The following is a 20,819-nucleotide window of genomic DNA, read 5'->3' on the forward strand; positions in this document are numbered from 1 at the left end:
GGGGCGGGGGTGGACAGGAGGTCCCTGCAGGTGGGTTCTGGAAGCTTTGCCAAAGAGCAACTCCGAAGCGCCCTTCGCACAGATACACACACTCACAGACACACTCACACCCAGAGACAGACAGACACACACAGTGAGACACACACACGCTGACGGACACACAGGAGCTCCACAGAACGATGCACTGAGACTTCGGGGATCACTCGTGGACACACAGGGACTCCGGGACTTCACTTCCAGATCTCGCGGGAGAAGGGAGTGAAGAGATCATGGGTTTCCCCAACCTTTGGGCTATTTCATGCCATGGCCCATGGCACTGACGTGTGCAAACACTAAGCCGTGGGGGCCCACATGTGACGTGTCCTCTTCCCACCAAGTCTCTCCTACAGCCCCCCCAAGGGGACGGGCTCTGCCTGAGACGTGGTCTCTCTCTCTCCTGAGGCGCGGAGGGTACTAACTAGCGAGGGCGGCACGGCGTGGTGGAGGGCATGGCGTGGCGGAGGGCCCGTCCCTGCCGAGGGGCGTCATGCTCGGTAACGTGGAGGAAGGCCCTTGGCGGGATGGAGGGACACAGCGGCTAAACAATGGGCTGGCTTCCCCACGGCAGCTACTGGGAGGACGGGCCGCACTGGGCAGGGTGTCACTCTGCTGAACATCGGGTTGCTATGACTTAGAGCCTGCAGGCACCAACAAGAGCCCTGGTACTTCTGAAACGAGCCTGGGGTGGCATCAAATTCCAGTGCAAGCCCCAAGAAACTTCACATCACTTCACAAGACCGGCCTCATTTAAAATGTTGTATTGTCTACGCAGCCCGAAAGTCCCACGTGAAAGGGGGGCGGTGCTGGGTCCCATCAGCAGCGTCACTATCAGTGACTGCCAGGAGAGGAACCTCGCATCGCCGGTGCCATGTCGTTCAGAAACCGACTTCTGAAGACGCTCTATCCCGTGGCACAGCTGTCCTGGGTCCCTGTATTTGATGTGTTGTTTAGGATCAGGACCTAGACTGGCCCGCTGGGATTCGGAGCAGCAGTACTGCGGTGAGCAGGGTGCTGGGGTGACATCCAGTGGGGACATGTCCTGTCCTCTATTGTCCAGGCCTTTCCAGAAGAAAGCTGCAGTTTTCACAGACAAGCATGACCTTCCTTGAGCCGTGCCGCCCACTCATGTTTCCAGCACTGTCGTCACGAAGAGCTGCTGAAGGACCTCCTTGTCCAGACTCCTGCCTGCAGAGAGAACGGCACGGCTGGGCAGTGCCGACGAGCCGCTCCCGGCCCCTCAGCACTGAAAGCTCATCACAGACCCGTCAGCACAGGGGAGGTCAGGGGGCCCTGCGAGCTGAAGCGGCACTTGGATTAGTCGTGTGTCTGCAGCTGTCTGGAGGGAAGCCAGTGTCCAGGAAGGAGCTCCGACAGCAGCGTCATCAGCAAGGCGGGGCCCAGAGGAGACTGGGCGGCCCCCTGCACGGTGTGCACGCACAGCCCTCGACTCACCGATGAAGACCAGTCTGTTTGTCCTCGCAGAGTCACTGGCCCAGCTCACAGGGGTCTCCTCCAGGTCATAGAGCTCATGCACCCCCTGCAGGACCACTTGGTGCGGTTTGTCTCGGATAGACACCAGCCCCTGCGCCAAGGACAGAGGACTCAGTGTTTGCGCGAGAGCAGAGGTAACAGATTAATAGTCATCCCTGCCCTGGCTTTCTTGCTCATGAAGATCGTTTCTGACCTACACTCCATGCGTGCGCCGGGCGGAGCTGTGCGTGGAGGGGTTTGCGTTTTCATGGACTCCCCAGGCTGTGCACTCTGGTGCTTCTGTTTCCCTTCATCTCATCTCCCTGCATCCCAAAGCAACTACTGACCAGGGGTCCTGTCTAACACACACATTCATAAGAAGCTGCCGCGAGCTTACTTTAATTCCAATGACTGTCTCCTAAGACTTGGGGCCAGCTTTTAAACACGGCCGCAGTGCGCACTGGTTTCTTACGATAAAGTCCCAGGGCAGCCCTCCTCTTCAGAGTGCACCCCCATTCCCAGGCACTCGCTGCACGCCCCCCCCCCCCCGGCTGATCTTGTAGAGTTTAGCAGTGCACAAGTCCCAGGTGGCCAAGCTGTGAGGGGTGAAGGACTGCAGGGGCCATAGAACCAAGCAGGTCTCCAGCGCGCACAGGAAGGGGCATCCTCTGCGGGCAGCGAACCCACCTTCAGTCGGATGACCTCCATGCATTGGCCGGCCTTGCTCCTCACGGTCTTCTCCCACAGCAGGTTCTGTGTGGGGCGGGAGGCATGTTCAGTGAGACGCTCCCCCGCCCCATTGCTGGGTGTCGCCAGGGGCTCCAAGGGGCACTCACCTGGACGAACACATTGAGGCTTTCTTCCTGGGCGTTTCCCGGCACTTCGAACGTGACGGTGACAATGCTCTGAAAGCAGAGACGTCAGAGGAACATTTCTCAAAGTGCAGGCTTGAGATGAAGACGGAGAGCCCGGCTGCCGCGGCCCGCAGGGTGGCACCAGCAACCATCCTTATAAAACACGCGCCGCACCCCACGTAGCAGGCTTCCTGCTTACACAGACAGAAGACCCCTCGGAAGGCTGCCTGTGACCCCACCCGTGTGCTCATGCCTCCTCCCAGGGTCCCAGGGCTGAGGCAGGTCCGCCTGCCCGCACTCTGCTCAGCAGTGCCCCGAGGAAGGCCGCGACACCCACCTCAGAGCCAAAGGAAACGGGCTCTGGAAGGTCAGCAGTCACACTTGCGCGTGCGCGCACACACACACACTCACACACACACACACACACACACACACACACACACTCATTCCATAAAGCAGTGGTTCTCAACCTTCCTAACACCACGACCCTTTAATACAGTTCCTCATGTGTTGGCAACCCTCAACTGTAACATTATTTTCACTACTACTTCATAACTGTAATTTTGCTACTGTTAAGAATCACTCAGCCCCTGTGAAAGGGTTGTTCGACCCCCAAAGGGGTCACGACAGAGGCTGAGAACCACTGCCATAAAGTGACCAGGCGGTGCCTCAGCTTCTGAGGGCGAAGACACCAGAGTCCCAGGGCTTCCTCCAGGGGCCCACAACTCCCACCCCAACCCCGCTGGCCTCCATCACCCCAGCGTCCACCTTGGTGGGGAACAGAGGGCGGGAGGTGTGCGTGGTGCAGCCAGCACTCCCGGCCGGCGTCCGTCTCGTCTTGCTCAGACAGAGTGAGCAAGAGCCCAGGAAGGAGAAAGTGTGCTGAGGCCGGCCGAGGTGCCAGCCCCAGAAACCTTCCTTTGGAAATCCCCACAACCGCCCTCTGCTCTCACACAAGCTCTCTTCCTGCGTCTGAGGAAAAGCGTGGATCCCTGGTGGTGTCGTAGTTCTAAGTTGGCCTGTGATCCGCATGGTTGGCAGTTCAAACCAACAGCAGCTCCACGGGAGCCAGACTGGGCTTTCTATTCAGTCTCGGAAACACACAGGGCGCTGACTCAATGGCAGTAAGGTGACAGAGCGCCATGACTTCCTCCGCCCCTGCACCTAGACGCCTCAGGGCCCCTCTCCTCAGGGGGACAGGCATGGGTAGGGGCGTGTGTGACATACCCACTCCCGAAGCTGAAATCCGCCGCAGGGCTAAGGAACACCTGTTTAAAAGAGCATCCTGACGCATCGCCAACATGGCCAAGCTCTTCGAGGAGAAGCGAGGAAGCCACTGTTCAAAGTTTCTTACCTGGTCCAGGTGAGGCTGGGCGGTGGCCACGCGCAGCATCTTGTTCTGCAGACTGAGCACAGACACTGGGTGAGAAATGCAGGTGACTGACGCCTGCCATCAACACCAGGGCTCCTGGCCTGAGCTAGCCCATCCTTCCCAAGCCGCAGGCTCTCCTGGGCCCAAATGGAGACAGGGGGGCCCAAGAGGGTCAAACACCTGGCTTCCACAAAACGTGCATGCACACACGCTCCCACGTGTACTCTGGGCACACAGAAGGGGAGAACGGGGCTATGCCAGCACTGCTGTCCAGTGGAGGCTTAAAAGAACCCACCTAATACCAACCCCAACACATAATAGGCGTTTCTGGGCGCCTCACAGCCCACCCGCCGCCCCGGGCTCCTGAATATGAAAGCAGTGCTGGGCACTCCTGGGAGGCAGCATCTTACGGAGGAGCACGTCGCTGACAGAAAACACAAACTGTCCACGGCCCGTCCTGGCAGGTACACGCAGGAAGGAGGACAGGACCTGCAGTGACCAGGCTCCTGCAGCCATGGCAGACCCCGGGGGTTGGTGGTGAGGGGTGGCTCTGTGGCATGCAACTTGGGAAGGAAGTGGGCCCTGTAGAAACTGGAGGGGCGGGGGGGGGATGTCCCAGCTGGCACTGGGGAGGCCTCTTTTGAGGGGGAGGGGTGCCTGGAGTTAGGTGGAGGTGGGGGTTTCAGTGAAGAGCCCCTTCCTCCAGTGACCCGAATGATGTATGAACACGGCTTGGAAGCACATGTGGGCAGCAGGGCCTCCCAGGCTCCTGGGCCTGACCGTCCCAGGGGTCTGGCCTGTCAGCCTGTACAGTTCCGCTCGGGCCAGGGACGGCTTGGCACTGTGTACCCAACAGCGCGAGGGGGCATGGGGGTGGGGGGAGATCTTCATCTAGGGGCAGCAGGAACCCTGTCCTCATAAACCCTGTTACTTGTTGACACCACACAGTGTGTAACTGAACCACGGTGCTCTCTGCACCCAAAGCCACTCACAGCCACCCTCCAAGGGGGCAGCGGGACCCACAGAGGGTTTCGGAGACCGTCGTCTTCACGGGAACAGACAGCCTCATCTTGCTCCCGCAGAGCTTCCAGCTGGTGGGCATGAACAGCCGCCCTTACTGTTCACAGCCCAAGACATAACCCACTGCCACCAGGGCTCCTTGGGGGAGACGGCTGTGTGGATCCGTCCTACAGCTGTGGACAGAGTGTGTCCCAGTCGGGCTGGCGGGGGCAGGAAGCGCACCTGATTCCCGAGAGGGCGTCGAAGGCGTGGAGGTCTAGCACGGCCCGCAGGTCCACTCTGAAAGGAAGAAGCCACAGCGGGAGAGGAGGCTGTGTAAGGCGTGGGGGGCACACCGGCTCACACGGGCACAAACCGCCTTGGCTCTTGGCCAGCAATGTGGGCGGCTGGGCTGGTTTTGGAAATCAACAGGGGACATGACACAAGTCAATTCACAACGAAAAGCACGTTCGACTACCTCTAGAACCCCAGGGACCAAGCACGCTGCGTGCGCGGACGTTTCTAAAAGCAGAGTTTGTCAGAAGCACGCGGGCGGGTCCGGCAGGCTTGGCGGAGGGTTCAGGCGGCCTCAGGGGCTCTCTGTGCCCGCTTGCTGTTATCTTTCCAACCCCGACACACACTGTACGAGCTTTCCAAATACACCTGTGCAGCCACACCAGCCAGCGTCGAAGCCACAAACAAGCTCCGTTGTCCAGAGCTGGACTGCACCTGCCCCCGGGGATGAGGCGAAGCTGGGGCAGCACGCAGGTTCTGGCCCAGCACCTTTGGGGCCGGGTTTCCTGGGACACCACCTTCCCTTCCCCACTAGCATTTATCAGGCCGCAGGGAGAGCACAGTGACCCTACAGGACAGGGCAGAACTGCCCCTGCGGGTCTCCAAACTGCAACTCTTTCGCCCTCAGGGCAGCTAGCGGTTCAAACGGATGACCTTGCAGTTGGCAGCCCAAAGCATAAGCACTCCACAGGAGCTCCGGGATGTAGTGGCTCCGCATTGGGCTGCCAACTGCAGGTATTCCCTCTTTGAGCCAAGATCCGTCTGACGTCCTTGCTCCACGCTGTCTTCTGAAGCCAGCTTGGGTGCAGCAGCTCCCGGTCAGTGTGCTGCTGCAGCGCTCCTTGCATGTGACGTCGGTGACACCCTTCCACCACGTGAGCGTTCTGCTGTGTCACTGCCCTTTGGAGGGTTCCAGGAAGAAATTTCTACCGAAAGCCCAAGCCCTTCCTCACTTCACAGGGAACGCGTCTGCGACTCCCCTGCAAGTGCCCCCTCAGCATGGGGAGCAGTCAGAGCACAATCTTGGTTCACGGGGTCTCAGGTTCAGGGGCTGCTCTCAGGTCTCCAAACGGAGCAGGGGGTCTGAGGACACGGGACGGAAGCCAGGGCATCATGGGAAGGAGTCAGGGGAGGAAAAGACCAGGGCGCCGTGCTGGGGACTCTGTCCTCACTTGCTCTTTCCCTGCGGACAGCCTGTGGGGGGCGAGTCACGTTGGGAAACCTGACCCCATCAACCCTCAGATTGTTTTGTTCCCCAGACTCAAAGAACATTGTCGGGGGATGGATCTGGGTCCCTGGAGGATGACTGAGCTGCCGGTACAGGGGCTCGCGGGGAAAAGCAGACTTCCTAGGCAGGGAGGGGCTGTGCACAGGCCCCGTGGAGGCCTGCAAGGAAACAGCAACTTCCTGGGTGGACAATGTTTGTCCCAGGAGGGTTTCCGTGGTTCCATCACAGGACTGATGGGCCTGCCATCACCCACCGGACTAGCCACCTCAGTCCAAGCCACGAGCGGATGCTGGGTGCTGTCCCTGCCCCTTGGTCTGATGGCATTCAAGGCAAGCTGTCTTCTCCACATGCTTACTGCGGACTGTCGGGGCCTTCCCGACCCCAGAGGCTCAGGGGACCCCAGCACGACACAGCCAGCTCCCAGAGGGGTGCTTTCTAACCAGAATGCAGCACTGGGAAGCCCAGCCTGTGATGTCAGAAGCCACGTGAATGACTCGGTCCAGCAGCCTCTGGAGCTGGGTGCCCTGGCAGTGGGAGAGGCTTCCCCCTCCAGGGCCAACACCTGACCGCCCAGCCATATTCTGGCCTGCTCGCCAGAGTCATGAGAAGTGCCCATCATAAGCACACTGCGCCTGCACTGTTCTTCTGTCCAGACCAAGCAGTCTCGGTCCACGCCTCACACTTATCCCAGCCATTCCCACCGTCTAGGATGAGTGCTCATCGCAGCTCTTAAAAAAGTACCTCGATCTTTGTGTTTCCAAAATTCTTCCTAGTCCATTTATGGATCTGAAATAAAAGAACAAGTTAAGGATATTGATGAAAATATTGTTTAAAAACAACAACACAGAATACCTCTTATGTCTAAAGAGAAACACAAGCACATAACCACCTCTCTGAGCTGGGACAGAAGGAAGCTGGAGAAGCCACATGGACACAACCAGACCTCTGAAGCCGGAGAAGCTACAGAGAGACCCCTGCCAGAGCTGAGATGCTTACAACGCCACTGGACCGAAAAACTTTCTGCCCACTGGCTTGTGAGCATTCTGCATCTGGCTTCATTTGCATGTGTTTTGTGAGTCTGAAGAGGTCTTTATAGGTTGATATCGGACATATGGGCTAATATCAGACTTATGGCCTTGGACTGGACTGGGCTGGGTTGGGATGTTTACTTAATGTACTATATGCTCTTGTATATAAAACTTATACATGTGTTTATGAATTTGTTCCTCTAGTCTACCCAGACTAAAACACTGAGGAAACGTGGTCTGCCCAACTCCACCGAGGGTCCCGGGGCCCTGTGCACACGGCCTCCTCCCCTCCTCAATGCAAAGGTTCAGGGCAAGCCAGGGTCCTTCAGACACGTGGACATTCAACATGTCTCCTAAGGCCAGCCAGTTGAGAGTGGGAGGGCCCTGACGGAGAGGCCTGGCATCTCCCAATCCCGCTGGGCACCCTGACCACGATGCCAGCGGCCCCCTGGGTTACTAACATGAGGGGCTATGTGTGGCTCCCTTGGAGACAAAATAAAAAAACACTGACAAGTCACTGCTGTCTGCTCAAGTCTGACTCCGAGGCCCCACATGGGGTCCTGGGCGAGGCTGTCATTCTATCCAGCAGCAGAGTCCCACGGAGAGGTGGGCCTGACCCCCGACCTGGCAATCCTCAGCCCAAGACTTAGCAGCCAGCACCAGAGGTGCTCCCTTCTTGTCTGTCAGCCTGCAACTTATAAGCTTGTTCTCAAGGGCGAGGCTTGGGTCTCATGGTCCCCGCTCCAGCGCCTCTGAGGAGGAGGAGCAGAGGTTACAGGGCGGCCGGGGAGTGACCGATGATCAGGCACCATGGCTGCACCAAGGTCAGCGGGCTTCTGCGGGCGGGGACAAGGCCCACAGTAAAGCAGGGAGGGCAGGCTCAGTGTGTGATGTGCCACGGGCTGCCTGGTAGGGGCAGCCCAGAGGGGGTCAAGAAGTACCTCTGAGGGGCACAGCCGGGGACAGGCAGGGAGCCGAGGAGAAGGCAGGGGAGGAAAAGGAGGTCCCCGGCCACCAGTCTGAACTGTCTCCTGTCAGCCAGGGGGCATCGTTGTCAGCATCACTGGGACAGTCAAGTGACCACAAAACCTGTGATGTTCCAAACCACGCTCACTGCCAAGCTCAGACCGATGCTGGCTCCCAGCGAGCCTCCAGGACAGGGGGACCTGCCCCAAGTGAGTTTCCGAGACGGAAACTGTTCATAGGAGCAGAGAACCCCGTCTTCTCCCGAGGAGCGACTGGTGGTTCAAACTGCCGACTGCGCAGATTACAGGTCGATGCATAACCACTGCCTACCAGGCTCCTCCATCGGGCTGCAGAAGGCCCTTGGAATCATCCATTCGAGCAACGTTACCGCTCCACACAGAAGCAGTGCCTGCCGTCTTTCTCACTCTCTGCCATTGAGTCTGTGCGGACTCACGGTGGCCCCCTGGGCCAGGGCAGATGAACTGCCCCTGCGGGTTTCCCAGGCTGTCACTCTTCACCCATGTAGCAAGCCTGTCTTTCTCCGAGCCGTCACATTAGGGGAGAGTTAATGAAATGTTGGAGCAGCGCGGCCCGGCAATGAGGTTTTTAGCCAGATGACCCCTGCCCTCGTGGGACTCAAGGAGCTCTGGTGTCACAGTGGTGAAGCACTGGCCTGTGGACCTAAAGGTCAGCAGGCCAGGCCCAGTTGGGCAGGTGCATTGAGAGTTACTACCACATGCTCCTAGCCAGTCTCCAACGCTCACCGACCTTTCCTGACCGGTCTGGGAAGAAGGTGGGGGAGGGACCCGTGCTGCTGGGTATACAGGGAGCCCTCCCAGGAGAAGGAGAGGGAATCTCACCACCAGCAAGAGCCAGGAGTGGAGCGTACCCTCTGGACCTAAGACCCCTGTGTGGTGGAAAGCTCCCCGGATCCAGAAAGCAGCTGTGACGTCAGAGAAGCAGCAGCAGCAGCAGCAGGAGCACATGAGACAGTGGTGGACTGCCCTGCCCAGCCTAGGAGCAAGTCCAGCGAGTGCCGCTGGACAAGAGGCTGGCTGGTGGCGTGGGAGCCTGTGGGCACATAACTCAGGGAGCTGGTGACTGTGGACCCCCTCTGGGCACGCATGAGCAGTACTACAGGAACTCTGTAGACTCAACAACTCTATCCGTGACCCGTGATAGCCTGGCCATAATAAGCCCCATCGTTATGGGCACCCTAAGCTCTGCGTGCCATCGCAGTGAATTCTAGAACCAGGGAGATGAGCAGAGAGGGTGGGGGAGAGAAGCCTGACAGTCTGACCCCATAGAGACTGCCGCAGAGGACGCACGGGGACAGCTGTCCTCTCACCTTCAGAGCGTACGTATCCCCTGCAGGAGGAAGATGAAGCTGGCTGCCTCTTGTAAAGACTGAGCGTCTCAGAAACCCATCCACAGACTGCGCGTCTCAGAAACCCATCCACAGACTGACCTCTCAGAAACCCATCCACAGATTGACCTCTCAGAAACCCATCCACAGACTGCGCGTCTCAGAAACCCTCAGGGACAGTGCTGCCCTGTCCACAGGGGCAGTGTCACAGGGTCGCTGTGAGTTGGCATCACCTCAGTGGCGGTGGATCTACACCCAAAAGAGCGGTCAGCTCTTCACGGAGACACTGTGTTTGACTTCCTCTGAGAAGCGGGCCCCCCGTAAGCCTTCAGTTTCTCGGGGCACAGCCCGGTCTCAGGGCGCCGGCCCGCATGTCATACCTAATGGTCTTCCGCAATCGGTCCAAGTCCTCTTCTAGAGCCAAGTCCGTCTTGTTGAGGATGATGAGGTCAGCCAGGGCGACCTGCCTGGGAACAAGCAAGGAGCAGACGTCACAGGGAGAGGTCAAGACCCACGCCCTTCCCAACAGGCTTCTTGTCGGTCACTTGTCTGGACGGGCTGTGCTCACTCCCATGGGGCTCCCAGGCCCACCCAGCAACCCACTTAGCGGCTGTCACCACACCGAGAGCCTGGGTCCTGTCAGCCCGAGCATGCTGGGGGCAGGGGCACCGATTTAAACCCTTAGAGCTAACGACACACCAGTCGGAGCACAAGTACCAGAGGAGAAGGCGGCGCTCCACAGGCCACGTCACACACCCCTTAGTCACTGGCTCCTCGGTTCTGAGTGAGCAACTGTGGGCATGTGAACCAGGAGGCAGTGCCTCAGCATCGTCTCCAACCCCAAAGTGCTGCCCCGGGGCCAGGAAGGACGGACGCCATCCCCTTGACTGGCCTGGCCCTCCTGCACCTGCCCTCTATCTGGGCCTTGGTTCTGTGGTACCAGAGGAAGGCGGGAAGGGGGAGGGCACAGCCTGCCATCTCTCTGCTCCTGGGTTTGCCTCTGGGGCTCAGCTTTGCTGAATGACCCCATGGGGCCAGCACACAGAGACACTTTAAGTAGGCGTACCTCGTGGCTTCGTTGATGGTACCGTCTGCCCGTTCTTCTGCTAAATGCTACATGAACACAAAAACTTCGAGACAGGTTACTGGACTCTCAGGTCAGCCCCCGGACTACGGAACACTAGGGACAGCCGCCTACTGAACACCTATCCCCAGACCCCGCCGCAGCTCTCCCAGGGCCCAGTTTCCTCGCTGTGAGCTGGGGGCAAAAGGCGGCCTTGGGATTTTATCCCTTTCCCACTGTCTTGCTCACAGAAACAAACACCACACCCCCCACTCCTCACTTAATGACTTCCCTGACTAGTCCATGTTTCCCACTGACAACTAAGTGCACATCAATGAGAGGGCTGGCAGTCCTGAATGCCAGGCGAGAGGAGGGATTAATGAAGCTGGCTGTCAAGATAAAGTCTGTGTGGGACCCTGGCTGGGCATGACTCGGTGGCTGCCATTGGGCAGTGCTGTGATGATGTCATCCACCCCCCCTTTTGTGCCTGGACGTGGTTATCCTCCAGTTTCGCACGACTCGTTTGCACGCCAGCCTGGTCTTGGGAACCTAACCCCGAGGCTGGAGCAGGTGTGGCTCAGATTTCAGGTATTTTCGCTTTGATGCAGAACCACTGGTGGCCCAGTGGCTCAGGGCTTGGCTGGGAACTCAAAGGTCGGCGGTTTGAACCCACGAGGGCGAGAGCACAGCCTGAGGGCCCAGTGGGGGCAGCCCTTCTCCGTCCCACGGGGGCGAGAGGAGTCAGATTCACTCAGCGGTGGCAGGCTTCTGGGGTTTTTACTTTTGCAAAAATTATACCTGTCCTAAAAGTTCTTTATTTAAAAAGGAAAGCTGCTGAAACGGTACTTGTCATAAAATCGAATATACTTCCCTCCTCCTCTGCCAAACCCCCAGCCCCAGCCGGACATACACAGCAAGAGCTCACTGGAGGCCCCGCAGGTCGCCTGGAGACCAATCGGCTGTGAAGGACCCAGTCTTACTCTAGCCTCACAGTAGCCCGTGCCTACCAACATTGCCCCCTGCCCACCACCACCCTCCTGGAGACCAGTGTGACCCGTTCTTCCGCTGACCCTCTAGAGCAGAGGATCTCCACCTTCCTCATGCTGCGGCCCTTTCACACAGCTCCTCCTGTGGTGGAGAAACCCCCTACCAACCACAACATTATTTTCATTGCCACTTCATCACTGTCATTTTGCTACTGTTACGAATCGGGCGACCCCTGTGAAAGGCTCGTTCTATCTCCAAAGGGGTCTCGACCCACAGGTTGAGAACTGCTGCTCCAGAGCCTAAAACCCAAACCAAACGTAATGCCACAGCACTGCCACCTCACCGCAACCCTGTAGGGCAGACAGAACTGCCCCTGGGGGTTTCCAAGGCTGCAAGTCTGAGTGGAGAGCGGAGCAGCCCAGCCAGTAACCCACACCACAGGGCTCCTTACTCCAGAGTCTGAGAGCCCGCAAAGGGATCCCAGGCACAAGGCTGAGGGCTAATCTGTAACCGCAAGGCCAGCAGTTCAAACACACCGGATGCTCCTTGGGAGAACGAGGAGGTGCTGTTTCCTTACAGACTTACAATCTCAGACATCCCACCGGCAGTTCTGCCCTGCCCCTGGGGCCCTTAGGAGTGGAAGCAATGGGCTTGGGCGCTAAGAGGCCCTGGAAGTCGTTTTCTTCTCTCTGGGAGCAGTGGTGCCCCAGTCCGGTGTGCATCCCCAATGTCCCCCCACGGCCAGGCCCACTGTGGGAATGAACACAATGGTAAACGGGACAGCACCCCGCCAGTGCTGACAGCGACATCAGACCCCACTCGGGAAGAGCAGCTGCAGGCCACGTTCAAGGTTAGGCCACCACATGACTCACGATCCATGGGGGTTGGCCAAGGGGACTCCGTTTGGAATCTACGAGGAAGCTGAGAGGAAGCTGAGAGCAGTCTCATCGCAGGGGAGAGCTTTGTTCCTGCTAAACCTTTACCAGATTCCTTGGGTAAACAGGACTGGTTTCCTCGGGGCGGGGGGTGGGAGGGAGCAAGCCTGCAAACACAAGTGCGACCCCTGTGCAGCTGTGGAGGGCAGGAAGTTAAATGAAGCGCTATCAAGAACGACTCCAAAGGCCCAGGTGCAGTGTGTTTCCATAACCGTTGCTAGCCTGGGGCTGCACTGAGAGCCCACAGCCCGGCCCTCTGCCTGGACACGCAGGCTGCAGCCAGGGCCAGCAAGAGAATCGGCTTAGCAGCGCTCCTCAACCTGTGGGTTGCGACCCCTGTAGGGGTCAAGCGGCCCTTTCACAGGGGTCGCCTGACTCGTAGCAAAATTAGTTATGAAGTAGCAACGGAAATAATTTTGTGGTTGCAGGGTCCCCACCACATGAGGAACTGTACGAAAGGGTCTCGACATGAGGAAAGCTGAGAACCACCACCTTAGAGCCTGAGCGGCACACCCACTGCCCGTAGCGCCTCACGCTTGGGAGCAACCGTGAACGTGAGGTGCTTGCACAGCTTACTAATAATGTACACATGACCTTATGGTCCGCCCCACCTTACGAAGGCAGACCCAGGCAAGGCGAGTGAGCCCTCACGCAGGAACTAATCAGCTTTGCCATCAGACGGAGCTGCAATGAGGCAGGCTGGGAGTGGGAAAGGGAAGCTTTCAGAGCGGGGCGGGGGCAGTCCTTGGGGGTCTCTGCGCTGAGAACCTCTGGGGCCCAGCAGACAATAAAAAGGGCTGGGACACCAGAGACAGCAAGGGGGGCGGGAAGAACCAGGAGTCGGCCCGAGGACCACGCGGCAGGCTTCCTGGCCCGTGGGTGAGGCAGCAGCCATGACTGCACCGACAGCACAGGAGGCAGCTGCGCTTGCTGCAGGTGGGAGGCTGGCTGCAGCTAAGGAGCTGTGAGAACACGAGCCCTCGCAGGGCAGAAGCCACGCAGAGGAGGGCCGTCCTGATGAAATAACTGTGCTCCGAGTCCTTGCTGACCCTGGCTTGTAGCCCGGTGCATCCCTAGTAAGCCCCATAACCAGGAAGGTCGGGGGTCCATGTGGTCACTGCAACAGGGAAGCAGCAAGGGTCTTGGGTTCGAATGGTAGAAGGAGCAGTGAGAGATGACCTGGCCGCCCTCCACCTCCTAGGACCAGATGCCGATGGTCATTCTCGCTGCCCATCCAGAGCTGGTGAGGAGGTGTGTCCCTGCCACCACGCAGTCCCTCGGTGCCCGATGCAGTTTGTGTTTGCTGTAATTGTTCTGGGTGGTACCCACTGCTGAGCATGCTGTGGCCCCGCATGAACCCACTGCCACTGAGTGGGTGCCAACCCACAGGACAGAGAACAGCTCTCTAGGGCCCGAGACTGTAAATCTGGGTGAAGAACGAACACACACACACACACACACCACCCCCCACACCACCCCCTCACTGCCATCAAGTCAATTCTGACTCATCGGGACCCTGCAGGACGGGGAAGAACTGCCCCTGTGGGTTTCCAAGACTGTGACTCTTCATGGGAGTGGGAAGCTTTGCCTTTCTCCCGAGGAGCGGCTGCTGGTTTTGAACTGCTGGCTCTGAGGTTAGCAGCCCGGCATGTAACCACTATGCCACCAGGACTCCTGCTTCAGGCGTGTCAGGGCCTCAAAATCATCAATACAAGCCGACACCCCACACATCCCCAAAGAGAAACGGCTCCCACCACGTTAGGGGTGAGGTAGTTAATGTGAGACCACAAAGAGCAGGCTGCTGTTTCAGCTGAAAAGTCCAAATGGTGGTGAATGAATAACGCTACAACAATCCAAGTGGCCCTTGGCAGATAAAGGTCCCCACCTCTGGCCTATACTTGACGGGAAGGAGATAGACAGCCTCACCTTCCCCCCTCCCGCCCCCAGAGCGCGGTGGAAAAGCCCGGGGAAATGTTTCAGATGATACCTGTCTCCTTAAACAGGGCTCCTGGATCAGACAAATGGCCGAGGTCTCCAGGAGGTTCAGGCTCCCCCTCGCTACCTGGCCTGAGGAAACGCAGGCGCCCCTACAGGTCACTGCACTGAGGACACAGCTCCGGTTGGGGGTCCAGGGCGCCCTCCTCTGCAGACAGAGCAGCGAGCTCGTCAAGGGGAACCACGAGGAGCCTTCAGGCTCCCCGTCTAGGTGAGACCCAGTGTACAGACTGGCTACACATTGCAGATGTCAGTCTATTTCTCTTTCTGACCCTCTCCAAGGCGGACGGCTCCCGACGGAAATGTCTCCACAGCTTGTGCGAGGTCCACGGGGGATCGCAAAGCGACCCCAATGCGACCTTTCCTTTGTCGCTCCCTGTGCGGGCCCTCCGGCATTAGGCACTGTCACCTTCGCAGACCGGCAGGGAGCCGTGGCGGTGGCCGGCTGTCAAGCCTCAGTCTGGAGAGCTGTCACTTTAAGGTGTCCAATTCTCGGCCCGTGATTAAAAATGAATATTTCAGATCGGTGGGTGACAATCCCATTAGAGTGATCACCCATGACATCAATGACTCTTTCAGTTTCAATTTGGCTGGCTGGCTGCGGCGTGCCGGTCCTCGGCTCAGCCGGTGATGACTGGCTTTCTGGAGCGTGACCCCGGAAATTGCTGCCCATTATCCCACTGTGAGGCTTGTACTGCCTCCGAAGGCCCCAGGGTACCAGCCAGCGCCCAGGGTCAAGCTTGGCAGCCCGAGCAATTGGACAAGGGAGCAAATTCTTGATATAAAGGAACAGTTATTTATCTGGCATCCGACTCGGAAAATCTGAAGTTCCCATTATCCTGACAGTCTGTCGGTCAGGCGTAGGGATACTGATTTTATAACGCCAGAGGTCCGATGACAGTGGCAGGGTTAAACGTGCCTGCGGAAAAAAAAAAAAAAAAGTGCCTGCGTCTGCCACCGTGGCGTGCTGTGGGCTTCCGTCTTTGGGAATGGATCTGACTGAAGTCCTCTCTCGGCACCCAGGTGCCGGGATCCAGTTAATGCTGCCAACCACCGCAGACAAGGGCTACTGGGAGCTGACTTGGGGTCACACACACACACGCTCCCCCCCACCCCTGGCAAGGAGCAATGCAATTACATCGTAAACTGTCAAAATGGGGCCTTTTAAAACGGCTACCCCCACGTACAGCTTGCTAGAAAAGTCATGATTTCCCAAAACAGCTCTTAATCCTTTGCTTCCTAAGAATATCAATAAATTTGAACTTAAAAACCTAAAAAGGAATTGTTTCCTAAATGGTGTAGTGGTGACGTGGTGAGCTGCTAACTACTAGGTCAGCAGTTCGAAACCACCAGCCACTGCTCAGGGGAGAGAGGGGGCTTTCTGCTCCCTAATGGTGACAGGCTCGAAAACCCACAGGGGCAGCTCTCCTGTCCTCTGGGGTCTCTGTGCATCGGAACAATGGCAGGGAGTTGGGGGGTGGTTTGGTTAGCCCTGGGCGAGGAGCCCTAGTGGTGCAGCCACTGGGAGAACGGTGAGGCTGTCTGCTTCCAAGCTTCGGAACCCCGCAGGGGCAGTTCATTCCACCCTGTCCGACAGGATTGCTGTGAGTTGGAGCCCTTGGCCCTGTGGGCTTATCCCTGAGGAACTTGAAGGGCTCATGAAGGGGGCTTTCTCGGAAAACTCAACTGTCTTCCACAGAGTCATTTCATTCAGGACGTGGAAGAAGGGGTCACAAAAGCCCACTTCAGAGAAAGTGCGGTATTTACATAATCTGTTGTCACCTTGAGACTGTTAAGAGTGAAGGGTGGAGTCCAGCCTGTCAATCAGGTCCCAGCTTGGTGACCTCATTTGGAGGCAGTGCTAAGGAGATAAATAGCTCCCTGGAGATGGGATACACACTCCCTTCAAGACACACACTCCCTGTGAGACATTCCTGCTGACAAGCCACATGGAGCTATGCTGAAGGCAGCCAGAGCCCTGTGTTCTGAGTCTGAAGAGGAGTTTACAGGCTGGTGCTGGACATACGGGCTAATCCTGGACTTATGGACTTGATCTGGATCGGGCTGGGATGTGTTCTTGATGTTCAATTGCTCTTTTATAAAGCTCTTTCCTACACACGAGTGTCTGGACTTGTTTCTCTAGTCCACCCAGACTCACACATAGAGTAAGTTCAGCGTGCAATTTATTGTGGGATAGAATACAAAGCTGACTAGATTTCTTTAAGTATTAAATTTAAACTTCTAAGAAGTCATGGGTCCCTAGCAGGGGCAGGAGCGGGCATCTCGCACCTCCAGCCTCAGTGGCCCATAACTTAGGAAGTGGAGATGGCATGGTTCCTTTTCATTGAGACCCTCCGAGCACATCTGATAGACCGAGGCTGGAGGGCTTGGTGCTCAGAGACACTTCCCACAAACCACCCCACGCAGGACAAACATCCCATCAAAGACCATCCACCCAAACGCAAGCCACCTCTGCCCCTCACCTCCCAGTGAGTCTCAACTTCTTCCAGGCCCAGTGGTAGATTTTTAAAACTCCATGGCACCTGGGGATGGTTGAACAAGAAACACCGCCCCCCCCCTTACCTCCCCCCCCCCACCGTGCTTTTTCAGGCTCAAGGGTCTGTTGGGCAGGAGGATTTCTCTGGGGTGGGCTTGCTCCCAAACATCCCAATTTTACCCTGACCCCCCCCCTCCAGTGCTTGCCCCAGAATAGTATCATTCAAAACCGCATGTCTTCATCAAGCCGAGCTACAGCACGGACATCCATCAAGAAACCCCTGTCACTGCCATCCACTGTGCAGGGCACCCTTTCTGAAAATTCCACGCAGCCAAGAGACCAACCCATCAGCCCGCTGCAGCAGGGCCCGCCGCGCACAGTCAGTCTGCCACTTACCTTAAAGCCGTATTTCGCGTCAACCACACTCACGATCCCTACAAAGGAACGCACAGTGGAGTCACCTTTCTTGGAGACCATGTTTGTGAATGTCAGCCCTGAGAGGTGGCACTGAAATAAGCATACGCGCCCTGTTTATAAATGGTACACCTAAGTCACTGGTTTCTCTCTGGCTGGCTGACACCATGATTTAACTCGACTGCACTAATACATCAGTGTCTTTCAAAGGTCTGCTAGCTGCCCAGCGCAGGCAGTCTGAAAGGTTGGAGGGAATTTAAAATAAGCAAGAAGGCTCACTGCGATGGCGCTGATTCTGACTTGTCAGATTCTCCAGTGCAGGGCAAAGCCATCCCTGTGGGTTTCCCAGCTGTGACTCTATATGGGAGTAGAGCCTCGTCTTTCTCCCGAGAAGCAGGTGGTGGTTTTGAACTGCTGACCTTGGGGTCAGCAGTCCAAAACATAGCCACCAGGGCTCCTCCTGAAGCAGAGGAAGTGGTAGGTCAACAGGAAGCCTGAGACAGATGACCTGTGAGTGACGTGAGAGTTTGTTTGAAGGTATGGGCTCACAAGGCACTGTCCTTGGCCCTGAAGTCCCTGCTTAGCAAATTGCAGCTGAGCGTGGAGACCTTATTTCCCATACCCCAGACTGCTCAAGCTCTCATGGCCGGCATGGCGGAAGCATTGGTGTAAGCTACACCCTGGTTTCTCTCAGTCGATTCAGTGAGCCTTATTTATACCCGACGTCATGGTCTCAGAGGCTAAGAGTCAAATAGGTTTAGTGTGCAGGTATTAGGAGGACCCGAGAGCCAGAGCCAAGGCGTCTCCCCCTCCGTCTGGTCCTCTGCAAGACCTGGCTTACGGAACAATGAAAGAAGCCTACAGGAAAGCCGGCCGAAAGGGTGGGGTGTGAGGAGGGGAAAAGGCTGGGGGGGGGGGGGAGGGCTGAACACCAGGTTTATGGGACCGTCATTTCCTCAATGAAAGTAACAGGAACCTCTTACATTTTACCTTGTACATTTATGCTGACTTGTATGCATTTCACAAGACAAATGTGTATCCACACTCGCTTTCCTCTAAGCCCTTGGTATCTCGACACCCTCTGCGTAGCAGACCTGTCTCTTCAGATGCGCGTCAATTTGATGCGAACATCAACTGAGCATTAATTCCGGCAAGTCCAGTTCATTCATGAAAGCGTTACATAGTAATCAACGTATCCTCAGAGAGCCTTTAGACCAGCAGGTCCCCTAAGACCATGGGAAACACCACCCCACTACCGTCTCCAGGGGGGTCCGCCACATCCAGATACGCTGATCTGGTGAGAAAGAAGCGATCTCAACCTTCACACTGACGTCGGCTTTTAACCGCAGACTGTCGCAAAATGTAGCAGTGTAGTTTACTGTTGTTACATTAAGACTGTTACCCAGGCTGCACCATGCTTCAAGACAAAATTTCATCTATTTGTCATTAGAAATAAATATTTCACAATATAATCACATACTGTCTTTGTGATTCATAAATCACTATGCTTTCATTATGTTCAATTTGTAACAATGAAAATACATCCTGCCTACGGGATACTTACATGATTCCTGACAGTAGCAAAATGACAGTGATGAAGTAGCAACGAATATAATGTTTTGGTTGGGGGGCACCGCCACATGAGGAACGGTATGAAAGGGTCGGGGCATTGGGAAGGTAGAGAACCCCTGCCTTAGAAAGTAAACCTCAGAGGTACAGACAGACAAGGCACTGACCCAGGACCTCACACGGTGCACAAGGCTGAATATTACAAGTATCCTGTAAACATGCAGAAGCGCAGTTCCACTTACAGTTATGCTTTTATATAAAAAGGTGGTTTTTAAAGCGTGTGGTTTCACTCACATGCCAATGTGGCGCGTGTCTGCAAACATCAGTGGGTAAGAAATGTCCGTGGACCTTGTGTTAATGAGCACAGCAATGGGAGCCTCCTCGTCTCTGACCACAGCCTTAGCTGTGCACGCACACCCCACCACAGGCTCCTGGGGGTGGAGGTGCCGATGAGCTAACTTGCTCAGCCTGGGCCCAAGTGAGACGGGTCGGCCTACACTGAACCACCTCACAGAGCACAAGGCCAGAGCCGACATGACAGTGTGTGTGCCAGCCAGCGAGTAGGGGCTTGACCTGAAAAACAGAAGTTTCGTTTTCCATAACTTACCATCGAGATAAATATCGCTGCCCAATTCAGCGTCCACCCAGAACATGGATGCCACGGCCCCTGCAAAGACAGGACACGTTCCTTCAGTGGGATTGCACACAGGGAAAACGCAGAGACGTACAAATTCCAGATGGCCTTTGCATCTCAGGGACTTCAGCGAGATCATCTGCCGCCGTTCCCCTGCCTGTCTTACTCATTCGATTTCCTGCCAGGCCACCCCTTTCCCCACTGCCCCCCTCTCCCCACCGGGCAGTAACATGTGCTCTGGCCAGTCAGTGCCAGCCTCTGGTGCTCATAGGGAAGGCGACACCCCTCTGAAGGAAACGCTCGATGCAGCACAGACACCCCCAAAACACCTCGTCGGGAAAGACGTGCCCTTGCAGTGTTAGTAGAGGCCCAAGGGCGAGAACGACGAGGAGGCTGCACTTTTGCCAACGGCGGAGGAGCAGCCAGTACGCCGAGGAAGGCGTGGGGGCCCCACTGCTGAGGGAGGGTCAACCGCACCACGGAGCGGCCCGTAGGGGCTGCTGGCCCGCTCCGTCAGTTGGGTGCAAGGGGCCCATGTGGGCAGCGGCTGAAGCCCAGTAGTTGAGACACCAGCTGCTCCCACGGGAGAGGTGGCAGTCCGTCTGCTTCTGTCAGGATGGACACACAGTCACTGACATGCTGGGTGGAGTTCTACTCTGTCCTGAGGCCCCTGGGAGTCAGAACCCACTTGAGAGCAATAGGATTTCTGCTTTTTTCTGGGTGATCTGTGGTTGTTACTGTGTACAACCCCAATAGCAACAAGGTAACACACACACATATACTCAGTAGAGAAAAGAAACAGTAGATACATCTAGGTTTCTAATAATTCTTGATGGGATTTACTTAGTGCCAGTCAAAAACTGGGCTGAGAGAAACAGACCTTCTGAGCAGAAATCCCAACTTAAAATGAAAAAGGCGAAGGAAAAAAAACGAAGATCTGAAACCAAGGGCTCAAGCAAATGTTTTGAGAATGATGGCAACAAATGTACAAATGTGCTTGACACAATGGATGGATGGATTGTGATGAGTTGTACGAGCCCCCTAAGATGATTTTTTTTTTAAGTTAAAAAAAAGAAAAAGGCAATGATTTGGTCAGAAGCCGCCAGGTC

The 20,819-nt window shown here is 56.5% G+C and overlaps 1 protein-coding gene across 3 annotated transcripts in view; it reads right to left on the reverse strand.

Annotated features, from left to right (window-relative positions):
- Nucleotides 1-781: 781 nt before the first annotated feature.
- The window catches only part of LOC142458892 (zinc-regulated GTPase metalloprotein activator 1B-like), a 29,090-nt gene continuing 9,052 nt past the window's right edge, over nucleotides 782-20,819 (reverse strand). For all 3 annotated transcript variants that reach the window (XM_075559858.1, XM_075559859.1, XM_075559861.1), the window contains 11 exons: nucleotides 19,684-19,743; nucleotides 17,490-17,527; nucleotides 10,683-10,729; nucleotides 9,997-10,083; nucleotides 6,998-7,042; nucleotides 4,978-5,034; nucleotides 3,718-3,769; nucleotides 2,346-2,414; nucleotides 2,197-2,262; nucleotides 1,492-1,621; nucleotides 782-1,224 (listed from right to left, as the gene is read on the reverse strand). In XM_075559858.1, coding sequence (XP_075415973.1) covers nucleotides 1,163-1,224; nucleotides 1,492-1,621; nucleotides 2,197-2,262; nucleotides 2,346-2,414; nucleotides 3,718-3,769; nucleotides 4,978-5,034; nucleotides 6,998-7,042; nucleotides 9,997-10,083; nucleotides 10,683-10,729; nucleotides 17,490-17,527; nucleotides 19,684-19,743 — 713 coding nt within the window. In that variant the 3' untranslated portion in view covers nucleotides 782-1,162. The remainder of the gene's footprint in view (nucleotides 1,225-1,491; nucleotides 1,622-2,196; nucleotides 2,263-2,345; nucleotides 2,415-3,717; nucleotides 3,770-4,977; nucleotides 5,035-6,997; nucleotides 7,043-9,996; nucleotides 10,084-10,682; nucleotides 10,730-17,489; nucleotides 17,528-19,683; nucleotides 19,744-20,819) is intronic.

Source organism: Tenrec ecaudatus, chromosome 10 (assembly GCF_050624435.1).
Source record: "Tenrec ecaudatus isolate mTenEca1 chromosome 10, mTenEca1.hap1, whole genome shotgun sequence".
NCBI lineage: Eukaryota > Metazoa > Chordata > Mammalia > Afrosoricida > Tenrecidae > Tenrec > Tenrec ecaudatus.